At 36.4% G+C, this 19403-nt stretch overlaps 1 protein-coding gene across 1 annotated transcript in view; it reads left to right on the forward strand.

Moving 5' to 3' along the window:
* The window catches only part of TFAM (transcription factor A, mitochondrial), an 8717-nt gene extending 997 nt beyond the window's left edge, over positions 1 to 7720 (forward strand). Inside the window, exons 2-7 of the mRNA XM_072425181.1 lie at positions 1286 to 1470; positions 2270 to 2340; positions 2926 to 3075; positions 3563 to 3658; positions 5112 to 5168; positions 6198 to 7720. Coding sequence (XP_072281282.1) covers positions 1286 to 1470; positions 2270 to 2340; positions 2926 to 3075; positions 3563 to 3658; positions 5112 to 5168; positions 6198 to 6422 — 784 coding nt within the window. The 3' untranslated portion in view covers positions 6423 to 7720. The remainder of the gene's footprint in view (positions 1 to 1285; positions 1471 to 2269; positions 2341 to 2925; positions 3076 to 3562; positions 3659 to 5111; positions 5169 to 6197) is intronic.
* The last annotated feature ends 11683 nt before the right edge of the window (positions 7721 to 19403 follow it).

Raw genomic sequence — 19403 nt, forward strand, 5'->3', positions numbered from 1 at the left:
CAACTGAATCTCTCTGTCCTCCCCCTCTTCAACTGAATCTCTCTGTCCTCCCCCTCTTCAACTGAATCTCTCTGGCAGCCTCTACAACTTTAACTCTCTGTCCTTCTCTACTCCCCCTCCCCGACAACTGAATCTCTCCTTCTCTACAACTGAATCTCTCTGTCCTCCTCCACTGTCCTTCTTCTAAAATTGAATCACTGTACTACTCCACTGCCCCTCTTCTATAACTGAATCTCTCTGTCCTTCACTAGAGAGAATGAATGCCTCTGTCTTACCCCACTGTCCTTCTTCTGGAGCTAAATTCCTGTTGTCATCCCCCTCCATTGCCCCTTTCCTGCTGCCCCACTTATGCCCCTTTCCTCTGTCGCTCTTACACGGGGATGTTTGGACCTTTAGGCATATTGTGTTACTTAACAACCAGAAGTGTTGTATCACATACAATTGTTACATTCAGAAATTTCTGTATATAAAAAAGAATTGGTGGGTTTTGCCAATGATGTATGCATACCATTTGTTTAAATTCTATATCTCAGGGTTTTGTCCTCTTCTTGTTGTATTGGCCGGAGGTCTAGGAGAACATATTGTTCCTTTTATGATATGTCCAGGATGATAGTTGATCAAATGATAGCTGACTTTCCTATAGTATATTCTGTACCTGGTATAAATGATCTTGAATCAAACCTTTACTATTGTTCTTCTTCTTATTACTAAACACTTTATAGAGCACCAACATATTACGCAGCGCTGTACATTAAATAGGGGTTGCAAGTGACAGTTACAGTGACACGGGAGAAGAGGATCCTGCCCAGAAGAGCTTACAATCTAAGAGATGCAGTTAGTGATGGGACATGGGTCAGCAGGGAATAAATATACGTGTCAACAAAATCACGTGTCAACAAAAGTAACATAATGTTTTTATGTTCTTCAGTCTGAAGAAGAAAAAACAGCAGATTGCAAACATTTGTGCTTTAGGGTTTTTTAGCATTGGGAGATAAATAGGTAATATGACTCGATGTGCCCTAAGTTCTGCAGCCATTTGTGTACCTTTGTATGATCACCAAACTCCACCATGACCCTTCAGATGGCTGTCATTTAATCTCAATGAGTTAAACAAATTCCCAGAAGTGAGTTACACATACAGGTGTTCAAAACAAATAGACCATTAGTTTAGGATTTACTGTCTTATATTCGATTTCCTGTCCAGTAATCCCATGCAAGAAAACCGAACAATCATTTTGCTTTATTTGGTAGGTATTTATGTGACTGTGTCTCCACTTCCTTTTAGATGCAGCAGCCTTCCTTGTGCTTTATCGACTATGCAATGTGCAACAGTCAGATGGTTCTCGAACGATACAGCTCCTTATGACTTCACTAAAGCTCCTCCACCAAAGGCACCCCCGAAACGTCCTCTGTCATCTTTTTTTCGCTTTTTGAGTGAGCAGCGACCGATACTCATTAAGAAACACCCAGGTATGGTTTGTGTTTCTTTTTTCTTTGTGTGTAATTCATATGATGCACGGTTGATACATATAGAGGTTTATCGGCAACATCATTGACATTCTCTTTAATTCTATTCCTTATTAAAAGAATTTGCAGCTGAACAATTATGTAGAATCTGTAATCCTAAACCACGACCATTGCATCAGAGTAACCCATAACTAGATAGTTATCCATGCTGGGGACTTTTATTAGAAGCTACAAAGAGCATAGATTTTCCAAAATGGGTCTGATTTATTAAAGCGCTCTGGGGGAGAACCTGGGTAATCCAAGAAACCTGTAATGGATCTAGTCAAGGATTGAAAACTAATAGCAAAATATTTTTAGGAAATCGATTCCAAGTTTGCTGGATAACCCAGGTTCTCCCATGATAGTCTTTCTTTTCGACTCTTGCAGAGCTTTAATATATCAGCCCAAGGTTTACAAAGCAGGAGGAAGAGAAAGCCCCCCCTGCAACTAGAGACTCAGGCTTTAATGCAAAAAGGTAATTGAGTTACCTAGTGTTTTATGTTTTGGTGGAGAGCACCAAGAAACTACTCAAATGAGCACCTTACAGCAAAGTTTCCCACTCCAATTAATGGATTCTGTCTTTGTATTTGTGGAGACAGGAGTTTAAGAGATTGTAAATTGAAATCATGCTTGCAAAGAAAAGTGGATTGTAAAACAGCAAAACAAAGATTAAGAAAACATTTCATCCATGTGTTTTTTTATATGTTATTTCTGTACATGTGTGGTGTTGTCAGACTGCTAAATTTCTTTTTAATATTTATAGAGGCAACAGTCTTTGAAATTTCCAAGATGATCGGGAATGAATGGAGGGCACTGCCAGAAGCTGAAAGACAAGTAGGTGGTATTTTACTTGTATCGGAAGGGAAAAGTAAATTGTTGCAGGAGCTGTACAGGCACTAGATCTTTCTCATGTAACATTGATTGAACCAGGCTAAATCTTTGGCATGACAGACTGGTATTTGATGATTAGATTTGGACATTGTGTCGTCTACCTAGCCGAGTGACAGTATTGTATAGGTCATTTTTGTAATCATTTAGATTTCTTATTATTAGATTTAATGTTCTTGAGAATCAAAGAATAAGATATCAGTCGTTTACACTGGTCATTCATTCGTCAACTAGTATATGGCCACATTAAGGAAGACCTGTTTATCTAACTGAATTCTGTGTATGAATAGTTTCTGCACATTTACCTCTTGGTCACCTGTACTCTGTTGTGGTGTCAGTACACATTATCTTTCATTGGTAATTACAGAGTTTGTTTTTATGTAAGCTGGAGGGCTTTATATGCCAAAGCTGCTTATGAGTGTGGTAGCAGACTGGGTACATCGCCACCCTGCATATGATAGAATACCAAACTAGTGCAGACCTTTACTTCACGCAATGATGAATATTGTTTTTTCTTTTTATTTTTTGCAGGCATATATAGATGCTGCAAGGGCTGAAAATATGAAATACAGAGAAGTTTTTAATGCATACAAAGAAAGTCTTCATCCTATAGACATAGAAATATTGAAGGACAAAAGGAAACAGAGACTGGAAAGAAGAAAAAAGATGAGGCAGAAAAGGGTAAGGGTAAAAAAAAAAGAATGCACACAATTATTAGCAAGTATAAGCTAATCAAACCCTAAAGCGGAACTATATACAAGATAAAAGGAGCAGTCTGTACACCAAATTGAATATGATGACTCGCTGATGACTCGCTGCGCTCAAATTCTCTATTTATTGATTACTGATTTTTCTGATTGTCATTCACACTTTGCAAGTGGTAACTAGAATATTAGTTACTAAACTAAAAATATTTATTTGGTTGATGAATTGGCCATCTTAATTGGTCAGGTTCAGATAAAGTAGCTCCGTCACATGCGCATGGGGAATTTCTTATTTTGGCATTGAACCTTGCATGTGTGGCTTAGTGTACACACAAGAAAAATAGTGCTGACAGACTGGCAGAAAAGGCAAAACAGCCTTCCTTTTTTTAACTAAGCAAACTTTACTTTGTTTTTTTTAATAAGTAAACTTGTTTTATATTAGTTTGTTACATTTTACTTTTTAGGAAAGGACAATACTTGGGCAACCTAAAAGATGTCGTAGCGCCTTTAATATCTACCTATCCGAAAATTACAGTGAAGCCAAAGGCGATACTTTACCTGTAAGTTTATACATGTTTCTGAAGCGTGTGTTACATCCTGAGCCTCTTTCTTTTTGTTTTTATTTAAACACTGGGGGGGACCTTAATGCTTCCTTTATCCAGAGGATTTTTTTTGTTTTTTTTATTATTGCTTGAAAATGCCCATAACAGTGTATACATTTTACCTGGTTACAGTATTCTCCCCAGAATTTTATTACAAGCATTTCAGTATTTTAAAGTGAGGTTATTTTGCAGGCCCCAAATACCCAAAAAACACACAAACTACATTAGAATGCATGAAATTTTACACATGGGTGTTTAAATACAGCATTTTAATTTTGGGAAATTTTCTAGGTCTGAAAAGCAAAAGAAAATGTAGCTTTTGGCTGACTTGGGTTTAAACAATATATTTTAAATTATAGTGGTGTGTAGTATTACAAAGACATGAAGTCTGGGCTACTACTTATCAGTTCACTCTTTTGATATTTTGTTTAAGAAAAAAAAGATTGTAATGCATTTATGTTTGGTATTCTGTATTTTCATTATCGTATGAATGATATGCATTACACAATCACTCCAAAAGACAAGTTTACAGTTAACTGCAAACCTAGCCTACTGTGGCCTGCCCTATATAAATTTCAACTACAATACCCTCCACCCACCCACACCCAGATGTTTACTTATCTCTCCATGACAGTGGCAGCCTACTCTGCTATCAAATCATTACTACTGGCAGCGTCTGTGCAGTAACGCCACAAATACCCTAATGGGGTGATTCTTCAACAATAGTATGGAGATGGAGATTCTCCAAAATGATATGGGTATAACCCCTTTCAAGCCTGTAGAAGGTTACTGCAATGATGCAATCAGCACCAATTAAAGATCCATGTCTGAGAATGTATACACTGGATCAGTACTTTTGGGTGGGGGTGACTAGGGCAGATTAGGATTGGTGTTGGGTTTCACATTAAATATAAACACGTCTTTTAAAGTAGATGAAGTTGCACTTAACTTTGCTAGACCCCCAACCCAATTCCTGTAATAGCCTGGTGCTGCACAGCCTCCCGTCAAGCATGTACACATACGTTACAATTTCCATTCATATGGAATAATAGAGTTTGCACTCTATTGGACGAAGGTCCTGTAAGAAAAGACATTTATGACAATCCTACTCCAGTAGCTGGGGAAGATTTCACTCACTATTTTACATATACCATGCTGGAGACCAAAAACCTTTTTCTGTATTCACCTGGACAAACACAATAACATTTGCTGTCCCATGTACTGAAACTAAAACTAGTTGTCACAATAAGCAATTATACAAGAAGCATATAAAGCATTTAGTCTGTTTGGCGTTAAAACTGAAAACACTGAATATATCAGGATTGAGAGGATATTTATATATTATATATGAAGGTTTTAAAGTGTTTCTTAAAGAGTCTCCCCATATGTTATTATTATTACTATCTTGCAGGAAAAGATGAAGAGCCTAAGACATGAGTGGGACAAATTGCCTAGCTCAAAAAAACAGGTAAGAATTAGTGATGTGGCTGAATACAAGCTGTAAGTACAGTATTGGAAAAATTCCATCTTACCTCCAAAGCAATACACAATCATTGCTTTGTGCTGCAAAAGCTTTGATGCTTACATTGCTTGTGTGTGGCATTTACATTTGCTTTAACTTGCATAAGAAATAAATAGAAGAATACCCTGTGCAGGGCCTGACATGAGCTACATTGGATTAAGGAAACTAACTGTACTTTATTATTGCCCAGTGTGCAAATCTGGGCATTTACGTGATACAATCCAAAAAAAAAAAAAAAATAAGCTTGGATAAATATAAACATTCAAAATATAAATCGACTTTAATAAAGTTATTCTGTAGTGCAACCTCCCCATAGCCGGTTCAAAAAAGTTCCTTTCCTCTCCTGACCATACTCCTTCCAGATCAATAGAAATCTGCAGCAACTGCTGCTGATTCTCTTTGCTGGTCTCTAAAAATGAAGTAAACCGTTAATTGTTTCTGATAGGGTACTTACCGCAAAACGTTTGAAGCAATGGCTGTTTGCTTCCACATAAGTTGAACAACATAGATCTGTTAGGAGAGAGGAAGGTTGATAGTCACCCATTGTAATTTGGGGAGAACTTTATTGGTATTTTCACCCATCGTTCTTATTTTCCCTTCTTTCAGTTAAAATATTTGGAGATCCTGCCAGTTCCCCAGCTTTTTACTTGAAAGCTAATTCAAAAAGCGGATGCATACTGGCCTGGTCATTTTACATCATTGTGCTGCAGATTTGAGATACAGCCTGCTGTACGAATGCGCAACTTTTCTATATTTCCTGTATCCATGCTCTCCACTGAACTCTGATGGAAAAGAGTAACATAATAGGTCCAATAGTCTGAACAGTCATGTGACTAAACAAAGAAAGTTTTTTCCTGATTTTTTATTTGCTAAAAGTTTAGGAGAATATATGCTTTATTTGGATGTGTGTTCCTTCTGGAGCTTTGACAAAATCTTTCATTTCATCCTGCTTTTATTTCTTGCATCTTTTGACAGGTGTATGTTCAGTTAGCTGAAGATGACAAAATCAGGTACCTAAATGAAGTTAAAGCTTGGGAAGAACAGATGATTGAGATTGGCCGTGAAGACCTTGTTCGGTTTAAGCAAAGACGTATTTTAAACAAATCAGAGAAAAAAACTAAAGAACATGAAAAAAAAGAAAGTAAGCTTTCTAATCCTGAAGAAAAAAGCAAAAGAAATCCCAGGAAGTATGAGGAGTAAAGTCATAATGAGATTTTACAGTGCTTGGTGTTAGGTGTGCAAAGTGAGGACAATAGGTGGCATACAGTCACTTCACACCTTGTCTTACATGGGTTTGGCCCCGAGTTTTACCCGGGGAGGAGAGAAACTTTCAATGTGTCCAGCCTTTTCAGATCATTCTCAGTCCAACAGGAACTTTTTGGTCTGCCTGATTATTTTTGTTTGTTAATTAAATAATACGTCTACTATTACAATTTTTTGTATTTGCTTGTTTTGTTATTTTAGTAGACTAGCATTTAACTAAAACAGCAGTGTGAATATTTTGTTTTTTATACTTTCAAAAAAATAAATGTGTAAATCACTGCCCACACTTTTTTGGCTTGCGAGCTACTTTTAAAATTACCAAGTCAAAACGGTCTACCAACTATAAAAACTTGGACTTAATAACTCCTGTGCACGGTAGAGTTTATTTTGAAAGGCAGGGCACCGCGACCTACTCGCGTTGCCTTTGCTATCTACCGGTAGATCGCGATCCACCTGTTGGGCACCCCTGGTGTAAAACATTAAACAGTTCAGAATGTGACTGATTACACTTAGGGACTTATGATACCCTCCTATTATGTTAAGTTGCCTCCTTGCACTGGAGGAATACATGCAAGGATGGCAGTGCCCACTTTAGGGATTCTGTGTTGCTCATAAATAAATGCATTATTAAGTTAAGGCTGCTTCAACTAAGTATGGGGAACAGTTACAGGGTGATTTTTAAAGAAAGATAAGCACAGTCCAGGTTTGAAAGTTTAAATTCCAGATATAAAGGTAGATATTGATGCAGCAGTGCTTATTAAACAAATTTATTTTCAGTGTATTAGAACAAAATGTGCAGATGGAGCTGTTGGCACAAAAGACCTTATGCTGCAGGGTAGAGATGTTACAAGTTCCAAAAACAACATTTAAAAAAAAGCCTCCCTATTTCATATGTGATTAATCTTATCAGCCCCAAGTAAAGAGTTGAAAATAAAATCTTAGTTGGAGAATGTGCAAATATCTAATAATTGGGTCAATGGAAATCAGACACCCTCTTTTTATCCTAAAAAGTTAATTACCTAAAGCCTAAACCTATTGGTGAACATTAAAATAAACCTTGAAGTCTAATTATCTCCCTAACCTGCACATGCACAGTTACCTTTATCAGAGACCACAGCTCATTCATTGAGGTATCTGTAGTAAGATTTCATCCTTATATGTAACACCAATTTAAATACTTGTGTAAATACTTGTCTGTTTATGTTTATGAAAAATGAATAAAGCATAAATCTATACCATGAGTATTTAATGCCTAAAATGTACACGTATCAATCTCCAAATAATTGGCTGGGTTTTTATTCAGTGTCTACAAAAAAATGGTATAGTACATGAATAAGTACACAAAGACCTTCTCACTGCTTGACGATGACTTAATACCTTTAGGGGGTTTCTTCCATTACTTTACAACTTTTGTCAATGGAATTTAAATCAAGGATTTAATTACACCAGTCTAAATCTTCCATTGCTTTCTGAGCCATATCTTGGAATTGTTATTGTGCTTCATGTGATTGTGTTGAAAGATCTATTCGCCCTTTCAGTTTATTGGCCTCATCTTATAATTTTGATATAATGCCGACCTCATGGGTTATTTATAAATTATTCAATTTGCTCACAATTCTCATTTATACATTTAGCATTTCCTATTGTGACGCTGTGCACTTTGACAAGTGGCCACTAGGTGGCAGAAAAAAAGTCATTGCTTTGATAGGAACTGAAACCAAAGATATAAACACTTCTCTGTCAATTTCAGATAAATGGACAGGGGAATCATTTATAGAGTCCATAGTTATTATTATTATTATTAATAATGAACAGGATTTTTATAGCACTAACCTATTATGCAGCGTTGTACAATTAATAGGGGTTGCAAATGGCAGACGAATACAGACTGACACAGGAGGAGAGGACCCTGCCTCGAAGAGCTTGCAATCTAGGAGTTAACTCAACTGCCCAGACACAGAAGCAGCAAAGAAACTCTAAACTATAACATTGACAATCGGAAAGTTGAATACCACTAGTGTCCAGGAATACCAGGTATTTCTCTTCGCTCCAGGCAGCTGAATAAGTCAAGAGAGTATATGGCAAGGGCAACAAAAACAGATGTTTATGATAATGTGTAATGTGTTTTTTATTTCAATACAAATCCATTGCATTTTTTAAATATTTTTCATAATTTAGCCAAGTAAATACAAAATAATTGACATGACTTTAATTTTTACTATTTCAAGCCAGCAGGTGGAGTGTTTTTTTTTTCACATTTATTAGACTAGTCTTCTAATTACTATTAGGATGCATAGCAAATATTACATGAAGGCTACAACTGCTTTGGAAATGCTGGGTGCCCAGCCATCTCCTGACTTCAATACTCCTTGATTAAAGACTGTGTGAACTACAAAACAGAAATATATCTGTTTTCTCATTTCTATACTTCATCTGGGTCAGCTAGTATTTCCCAAAGTCTAAAAAGAAAGAAAAAAATGGAAACTTGTGATAAATTACTGAACCCTTATAACTTTGTTTTTTAGCATTATTTATATCCAACAGCCACTGGATATGTGAAATACCCCATTCCCCTCCTTTTCTATATTACATTTAATTTCTAAGCATATTAGTGTCTCTTTTGCATTCATTTTCTCCTAAAGGTTTAGCAGCAATACACGTAATTGATTATAATATCTTTCACCTAATAGTAATATACAGGGTCTATGTGTGTAGTTATACCTCATTTGTGGGAAATGATAAAGAAGACATTCAATACAGTTGGGACAGGGTCCTCTCCTCCTCCTGTGTCACTGTCTGTCATTGGCAACCCCTATTTAATGTACAGTGATGCGTAACATGTTGACGCTATATAAATCTTGTTTAATAATAATAGTTGATAAAACAAGAAAATCTTGCAGCTACACTTTTCTAAATGTCAAAAGGCTCCAACTAGATGGCAGTGTTGTTCTAAGTGTGAGTATCATGGTGAGCAAAGAAATAGATGTGCAATACCTAAAACCTGTACTGAGAATAAATGTGGGGCAGATATCCTGTGCACCCTGTTAGTTGCAGTATGCCAAAGTTATATAAATTATAATTTTACATAAAGTTTTCTACATCATCCTATCTGCAAACGGAATTAACAGATTTCAGATTGAGGGTTTTTTAATATTTGGTAAGGTTTCATCAATCTATACTTCTGTATACTACCAACCTATACCACTGGGTACTTGGTCAACATCTATGATTATAAATGGCTACCTAATATAACAATGCAATGGATTATACTTGAACAGAAAAACACACAACAGAGCATATACTGCATTTAAGCTAAGGCTGCGTACACAAGTTCAATTTTTGTTCAAAGGAGTAGCAAATGTACTGTACACAAAGTGCCATTCAGTTCTATGGAGAAGGGAGGAAGAAGGAGCGAGCAGCACCCCACTGTGCCCTTTTTTATTGACTTGTACAGTGGCCAATCACCGCCGGTTGTTCATGGATCCATCCTAAAAGGTCCAGGAATTAGGCTAAAACTAAATATGTTAGTTTCTTGCCCAAGCCGAGCCCAACCTTTCATATTGGATGAGAATCATCCAACGTGTGTACATAGAACGTCCAGACATTCAGTAAAGAATAGCTCGGAAATTCTCTTCTAGGTGTTCAATTTCAACTGCTTAAAGCTGCCCCAACTCCCTGGAATTGTCTTCCTGGTCCTTTTCGGCTTGCTCCTACTTTCTGCTCATTTAAATGAGCGCTCAAAACACATTTTTTCAAACTTGTCTACCCGTCTTCTTTTGTCTTTTGAAACCATCACTACTTCCAACCATTACATATCTTCCTTTTATTGTGTGTAAATTCCCCCACCTACTAGATTGTAAGCTCTTCGGGGCAGGGTCCTACCCTCCTGTATCACTGTCTGTTTTAGTCTGTCATTTGTAATCCCTATTTAATGTACAGTGCTGCGTAATATGTTGGCGCTATATAAATCCTGATTATTATTAATAATAATAACTGCTACAACTGCGGCAAGGAGGTAACACCATGCATTCGTAAGCGTTTCATGAAACGCTCCAGTAAGCAGGTTGTTGTTCTCTTGCCACATGTTGCAAATGATCATGGATCATGCAATTTGGAAAGCTTTTCCATTCAAGTCTACAGAAACAGTTTTGTCACCAAAACCTCAATGCACAATTTCATCATCTACAAATGTATGAAAAAATAAATATTTGGACCGCTATATATATATCCTTTATATTTTATTTTGGCCATTTAGTTGGAAAATGGTGAAGTGCTGCAATTTACTGCACTTTACACGTTTCGCCCATTGGGCTTCCTCAGGAAACATGTGGAGAGTTTTCAAAATAAATATGATGGTTCATTAGTAGTGTTCAAGCATTCCTTTAGATCTGAATTTGTTTCAGAATTACTCAGATGACTAGATGGCTGTAAGGTATACTTAGACCGACAAATCAGGGCAGTGATGAATGTGAGGCAGTTCCCTGAGGAAGCCCGATGGGCAAAACGCATTAGAATTGAAACAATTAGCATTCCTACAAATAATAATTAGGTGGCTTTTGTTTAGTAAACATGGCATTCTCCTTTGTGTTTTCGCATGGGAGAGCCAACCCTATATTGCCTGTTCATAATATCATCACTGTAAATATTGTATTACCTTACTTATATGACATATAAGCATTCATACTAAATATATTTTGAGGTTTAGCCACTCAAATCCCCAGTCTTTTCTCTTTGTCTTTCTTTATTTCTTTCTCTCTCTCTCTCTCTCTCTCTCTCTCTATATATATATATATATATATATATATATATATATATATATATATATTACCTCTGGGGTATTCAGACAACATATTATTAAAGTAATAAAAGTACTTTCCTCTCGCTCTTAGAAGAGGATAAAGTACGAATGACTGAATGAGGATTGAAGAAGAAACATGAAGGTGACTAATTAGGTGATTGAGATGGATGGCTAGTCAGTACCCTAAATTTGGAAGAGCAATAACAATACTAGAAGGAGTGAAAAGTTAAGCTTTTCACATGCACATTCTTCTTTGCGAAGTTCATAATCATCTTGCATGAAAACCAGGCATTAGTAAAGCTGTCTCATATTATTTACCAATCCCCTATGCCAGATCAATAATTGTTCAGTCATTAACAACCATTAAAGTTCACCCCTGAGAATGAATTTGGACTCTTCTTACTCATCATTCACCCTCCTCTCCCCTTAGAACAGAACAGCACTGTCTATAAAGCATTGGTTAATTTTATTATCACTGAAAACTGATTTCCAGCGACTATATCTGAGCATGTGTATAGAAATGATGACTAGAGAGCATCTGCACGCTGTGCTTGGATTACCATTGAAGGGGCATGCTTGGGGTACATTCTAAAAAGGACACTGTATATACCATCCCTCCAATAAATAGTTTTTGAGAATGATTTAAATTAGTGCATGGTAAGCAATCCGGCCACTGCAGCTGTATTAACACAGTGAATGGTACATGTGGTTTGCTAGCAGTCTGTTAGGTTGGCAGCCAGGACTATTTTTTAAATTACAGCAGGGTGTGTCAGTGTGACTGAAAGGGCAGTATGCCTATTTACAACAGTTCTTGTTTCACAGAACCACCCTCTTTTCAAATGTTCTGTTTCTTAAGGGATTAATGAACAAAATGTACCAATTATGTAAGAGTCGGAAAAATTGGAGGAAAGAACTGCAGTAACTGCAAATATTTCAATAAATGTTAGTATTCCCCATGCCCCGGGCAGCTTCTTCTGTTACCATCTTCTTGACTCAATAGTACCATTATATAAAAACATTTATAATACTAAATCAGAGCATATGTAAATCCAATATCTAAAATCTCATCAGAGCATATGTAAATCAAAATCTAAAAAAACTTTCAGCAGTTTTATTTCCTATTATTTAAAACAATATATATATATATATATATATATATATATATATATATATATATATATTCTTGTTACAATAAAAATATCTGATGGGCCTTATTCAGATATGAAGTGACAATGATCTTTCCTAATCTACAAGTATGCTCCTGCATACTAGAGATCAAAGGATGAAAATAAAATTTTGGTAAGAAAATTGAAATGTTTTTCATAATGCTTTAACAAACTAAATATATTTCAGTTAGGGTTAGGGTTTATATGTAAGCATTGAATGTAAATGAACTTGACGTGGTGGCCCTTTTTTCTGCATCTCATTATCTGACCCAAATTTTTACTAGTAATTCTGCATGGGTTTTATGTTAAAGAATTCTAATTTATATGACATGTAGGATACATTTATTTATTATTTGTCATCTGTGCTTTGAAACATTTGAAGTGAATGACTTGGTGGGTGTTATAATTGAACTTCAGCTCTGATGAGGGAATTTATTGTGTGTAAAGTCTCTTACACATGGGAGCGCTGTCTATTAATGTGCAGCCAATACTTACAGAAGAGCGCTTGGCACAGGACAGCATTGTAACAGGGAAAGTTTCCACAGGAAGGGCTATAGCATCACCTTTTCTACCATGCCAAATGAAGACCCACACATTGCTGATCACATTTATTTTACACTGTTTAATGTGTACATCAGTCAAATCTGGATAGTTAAACTTTGAAATGCATAAACGAAGTGTGGCCTTCCAGCTCAGAACTTGAGTTTTCCATTCAGGCAATGCAAAATTGCCGTTTCATATGCTTGAATTCCAGTGATCTGAAAATTTCTGCTTATGGTGCAGGAAATTGTTCCCTTCTATTGCCCCTCACATGCAAAAACCTTAATGTAAAAATCTACTATTTTTACTATTTACTATTTTTAGGCACTACCTAAATTCAAACTACTCATGTATTTTTTAGCATTATTCTGATAAAGAAATTGACAGTGCCACATACCTCTTTTCTTTAATCCAGTGCCTCATACCTCTGTTTTATACACAGTAAAATCATAGCTATCTTTAAGCTTATAGAGCTTATAGTTCTCTGTAGTATATGCTGATCATCCTATCTCCGTTACATGCAGTGCCTTATACATCTGTGTTATATGCAGATCATCCTATCTCTGTTACATGCGTGCCTCATACATCTGTAGTATATGCATATCATCCTATCTCTGTTACATGCGGTGCATCATACATCTGTAGTATATGCATATCATCCTATCTCTGTTACATGCGGTACCTCATACATCTGTAGAATATACTGATCATTCTGTCTTTTTTACATGCAGTGCCTCATACATCTGTAGTATATGCATATCATCTGATCTCTGTTACATGCGGTACCTCATACATCTGTAGAATATACTGATCATTCTGTCTTTTTTACATGCAGTGCCTCATACATCTGTAGTATATGAAGATCATCCTATCCCAGTATTACCACTAATGCCACATATTCTGAAGTATCTCAGTCCCCAATCATAATACCCTTCTTCATGTCTTTTTATTGCACATTGCTCCCAACCTATACGCAGGACAATCCTGCACGGAAACATCCCTTCGTAGCATCCTGCCAAGGTGTGAACCATATGATCTGCCTCTCTGATAAGTGTGCATGTGTTTGAATGTGCATGTATGTGTACAGCATGGGACCCAGTAAAAAAGTCCAGTAACCCATAGCAGCAAGACATGCTATGTATTATGCAGTATGATGGTAACACAGTAAAAACTTTAATTTTACCTAAGGTGTAAATGTATATTAGCACCAACTGTATAATGAATGGATGGCCAGGGAGAGATACTGCGAACAAAAATGTACACATGGCATAAGTAACGAAAACACACTGACCATATGTTTGGACATCCTCTTGATTTTATTTGGTAACACACCCCAATACTTGTTAGCCTTTATTTGACATAAAAAGGAAAACTATAATTTACATGTAAAAGATTTGATTTTAAATCACTCATTTCACCTTAATCTGAGTTCCCTGTTATGTACTGCAATTAGAACACATAGGTCATTATATATATATATATATATATATATATATATATATATATATATATAATCAAAATAAATGAGATCTCTATGAGATTAAAATAAACCAATTCCGGATCTTGAATAGAAAAAATATTTATTAACAGATAAGTCAAAAAACATTCCATGCTGGGCAAATGACTTGAAATGAAAAATCAAAAAATCAAACCTATTAAACTGTAGTAAAAGGTGACTATGAATAAAAAAGTTGAATATGCTTTCGCACTGATCCTTCAATGTATAAGCCTTTACTAATAAAAGTAAATAAGTTTATACTAATAAAAATACTTTGTATATATTAAAACGTTTTTTTGGCATTATCTACTGTATATAATCCTATTATAATTAGCAATCTTAGGAAAGATTAGTTAATGATCACTTTGTCTAGAACTAGGTGACTGCCCAATGGCCAAACATTTCTGCTTCGCAGCGTCTCTCATGAGGATTTTGGTCTTTGTGCCAGTGTGAGGATAAAATGAAATACCAGCGGGCATGTTTCATGTGCAAGTGCCAGCCTGCCTGTAAAACAGCCAGGATGCAGTCATACAAGCAAGAGGGCAGCTGGAGAACATCAGCTAATTCAGTAAGGCAGCTGCCCATGGATTTGGCTTGCAGATTGAAAAAAAATATTCATGGGTCATGAGTAAAAAGGCCTCCTTAATATGAGTTTGGCAGCCTTTGATACTGCAGCTGTTCCTGTACTGTTCAGTCATTTAATAATCACTAATATTAATTCAAAGCTTAATCAAGATTTCGTAATTTTTTCTTTTTCAAATTATGAATTCAACTTCATGAAGACATGAAAAAGTTGAATACATAAGTAAAAAACAAGTTAAAGTTGTAATTAAGATTAGAAGAATTGTTTCTGTATTTGTTGGCATTTAAAGGGTTTTCTTGGTTTAATTTAGGGACAATTGGAAAAATGTTCCTAAGTTTTTATGCAAGGCACAACATTTTCACCTAAAAAGTAAAAGGTAACTCAATGAAAATATAATATTTAAAAATTTTTATCTCTAGGGCTTTTTTTTTTTTTTTTTTTTTTTTTTAGTCTTCTTTTTTTGTTGGTCATTAACATGTGTGTTTTTTTTTCATTGATCAACAGTGTTAGAGTCATATTGGAACAATTTATATATTTATATATATATTACTTCTAAGCATTTTATGTATCACACAATTTTCATGTTGCAGCAATAATAATTTTCTGTAAGACCACTTAGTATACAAAAAAAAAAACTACTTGGTATTTCTTTTGGCTACACATGGTTACAGAAGCAAATACAAGACCTGAGATTTTCCAAGATTTTCCTGAGACCTGAGATTTTCCTCTTCTTCTTCTGCCCCTCATTTAGCTTTTGATCACTCTAACCCTAGGAGAACTTTGTAGCATCCCAGCGTAGATGCCAGTGTCTGCGTGTGGCACAGGCCGACCCAACAAGCCCTGTGCAAGTACTGACAAGTTGAAGAATGCAAGCTGATGGCCGCCCCAAAGGGCGAGCATGTGCAAGAGAGGTCTGAACGGCATCCAAGGCACCATAGCGGGGCCTGCCAAATGTCAGAGTGCTTCACAGTTGGAAGCAGGAGGGTGTAATTCTTTTTGGTTCCATTCGTTAAAGCTGAACTCTCAGCAGATATGAAAGACGTGCATTTATGCAGCTTTTAAATCAATAAGGAGAAGCAGCATAAGGATACAGTCACTTGCTTACAAGCATGCTGTTTAAAGGACAGAGGGAGGAACTCATCAGTTTGCTGCTTCTCCTTACTTTTTAATCACAAGCTGTAAGTGTTCTATAACTACAGGAGAGAAAATTCAGCCAGGTCCCCATAATTGTATTTAAGGTGTGTATTTATATGTCTGCCTTGAGATTAGCTTTAAATTCCCTTAAACAAAACTGCTCAATCTAAGCTGAATAGTGGTTTAAAATCTAGATTTGCTCCCCATTTTGCAGAAGGTAAATTATGAATCTTTATCATTACCAGAAACATCCTTCATTAAATGATTAACATGATTTACTGTATAATGCTTTCATTACTGAACAACTTCAGCTCATTGCTGGTCCCCCTTGGGGATAGCAGATACAGATTTAATAGTGAGTGTCGTTTTCAAATTTTCCACTAGGTGGAGCTGTCACACTCCTTGAATACAATCAACGTTCATTGTGAATGGAAACAAACACAGCAGCATCTAGTGGACGAATTAAGGATGACACCTTAAATTAAAAAAAATCAATGTTCCCATAGATGTAATAAAAGTTAGGCATACATTACTTAGGCCTACTGCTGCTCAAACAATGGCAGATTCATCCATCCTCAGTGCCTAAGATTCATTTGCTTTAACATCCACAAACTGCATAATCATATTTGTAAACTGAAAGCTGCATTATAACTCAATAAGGACTTTCTGAACTAGTGCTGCTGGGGAGTGCTTAAGCGGCTGGCAAGGTGCCAGCCACGGGGAGCCAAATGAAATAGCACATTGAAGCAGCAGGTGTGAACCTATCTTTACACACTTTAACAAATGGAAAAGGGATACTAATGACCCTTTTAGCATGGATTCTCTATCATATTAAACCCTCATTAGAGAACAGTCAAAATTCACAAACACCATCCCTATTGTGACCCCCCAACTCCCCCAAGGCTGCTGGACAGCCATTATCCCTAATACCATGAAATATGTTTTACAATGAATATCAAAGCAATATCACACATTTTATATTGAAATCTACACTAACCTGTCCCATTCTGAGAATATAATGACTAAAATCCCATTAGGATGAGAAAATCTTCTTTCATACAGCCTAGACGATTCTCTTTTTTTTTCATGATTTAAGAGACAATGCATTGTTTGGAGTTGAACGACCTGTGCCGTCATTTTCACCAAACCATTGAGTTGTGGCCTGTCAGTTGAGTGAAATGACAGTAAAAGTGCATAGTTCAGCTAGAGGTGGAGAAATTACACAATGAATCATCTATTACACCTCCATGACACGCCCAGCCTAAATCAGAGCTGTATCTAAGATCAACAGAAGATATAAGGCAGATATTACACAGTAAAGGTTTCTTTTAATAAATACATTGGGCCTGATTTATTAGATCCAAGACTGGAGAAGATAGACCATCATGGGAGAACCTGAGTGATCCAACAAGCCTGCAACAGATTCCTTAAAAATCATTTGCTATTAGTTGCAAATGTTTTCAGTTCTGGATACTTTTTAGGTTTGCTGGATCCCAGCAGCCACCATCCAAAAACTTATGAGATGCAGAAAATCCATGCAAAAAATTGAACCAACTTGAAACTGAGCCAAATAAACACAATACTTGCAGAGTTTGATTGGCTGGGTTTAAGTGCAATTTGCATGGAATTTACATATGATTTGGCTAGAAAGTTGATACTTCTGTACAACAATGACCATCTCTATACTTTATCATTTACTTTGGGATATTTTCCTGGGGTATGCAAACTCTGCCTTTTCTACATTTCCCATTGATATTTGATTACCTAACCTTCTGCTTTTAGAGTAGCTTTGTTGCCATAATAGGCCTGATTTATTAAATTGCTCCAAGACTGGAGAAGATACACTTTCATCAGTAAAGCTGGGTGATCCAGCAAACCTGTAGTCCAAGATTGAAAACATTTGTTAACAAGTAGCACATTACTTTTAGGAAATCCATTCAAGGTTTGCTAGATCACCCAGCTTTACTAATGAAAGTGTATCCTCTCCAGCCTTATAGAGCTTTAATAAATCAAGCCCAGTGAGTCTGAGCTCTGATGTAGCCACTGGTATAGCAGATTTCTGTCCTGCTGCATGTGCCCACGTTTGTCCAGAGGTATAATAATGTAAAATAGGGTTAAATACGACTATATATAAGGGACATACTCATATTACCCAGTAAGGTAACTTTAAATCAAGCCATCCCTGACCTATCTAGCTGCCTGTAATGTGCAGTAACTCATTCTGCAAATGTTTGTGTTTTTACTGCCTGCCTCTATTGTACATTTTAGGATGAATTTCCCCACACTCCCTATAGCTACAGAGGTGAATGAAGTATTGTTTAAAGATATTTTATCCCGTGTTCCAGGTTGTACAAATTTTGATGCGCATATTCAGGGCACAGTTTCACTTTGGAATAGAACTTGCAATCATTATTATCTAATTTTGGGTAAAACCACTCTAAGGTTCGATAAGCTTCCTGTGATCGGCAGAGAGATTTAATCTGTATAGTTTCAATAGGACAGAAAATGTTCACTAAGGGCTTTATTTATGAAACCAGTAATTCAGCAATCCCTCAGACATTCCTACGTAGGAATCTTCCAGGTCCATGTGTTTCAAAGGCAGCATTTGATTCTCCTAAACTGACTCATATTCCTTGCTTTATAAATGGAGTCTATAGACTTTCCAGGTAAAATGTCCCTGCTGGCTCTCAAATTGCTCTCAATGTTTTGCAAGTGCTACCCTGCCTTATTAATTCGCCTTATTCCTATGGGAAATCCATATTCCAGCCAACCAGCAGAATATAGCTCACCCATGAGAATGAACGGGGCAGCAGCACTCATGGTTCAGCAGGTACGTTAGCATTACAGTGCCAGGCAGGACTACACAGTGATGACTGATAAAATAGAGACAAAAATCAGCATTTAGTATGGTAGTCCGAGCTCAGGAGTATTCATTAAAAAGTTCACCAAAAGTTCAGTTATCCTATACAATTTTACCGTTGTCACCGTAACAAAAGATCAGGGGAACTTTTCCATTGTGGACACCTATTCAGGTGACAAATGTCACAGGCTGGACTTTCCCTTACATGTGATTTCCTTATACATTCTTTTTTTGTCTCTGAGACAGGAAGTGAAAAAAAATGAAGGCACAGACAGCAATAATACCCGGCCAAGGACTAGCTGGGAATTCAGATGATGTCATGTGACCCGTTCTATATCA

This window comes from Pyxicephalus adspersus, chromosome 10 (genome assembly GCF_032062135.1).
Source record: "Pyxicephalus adspersus chromosome 10, UCB_Pads_2.0, whole genome shotgun sequence".
NCBI classification, from domain to species: Eukaryota; Metazoa; Chordata; class Amphibia; order Anura; family Pyxicephalidae; genus Pyxicephalus; species Pyxicephalus adspersus.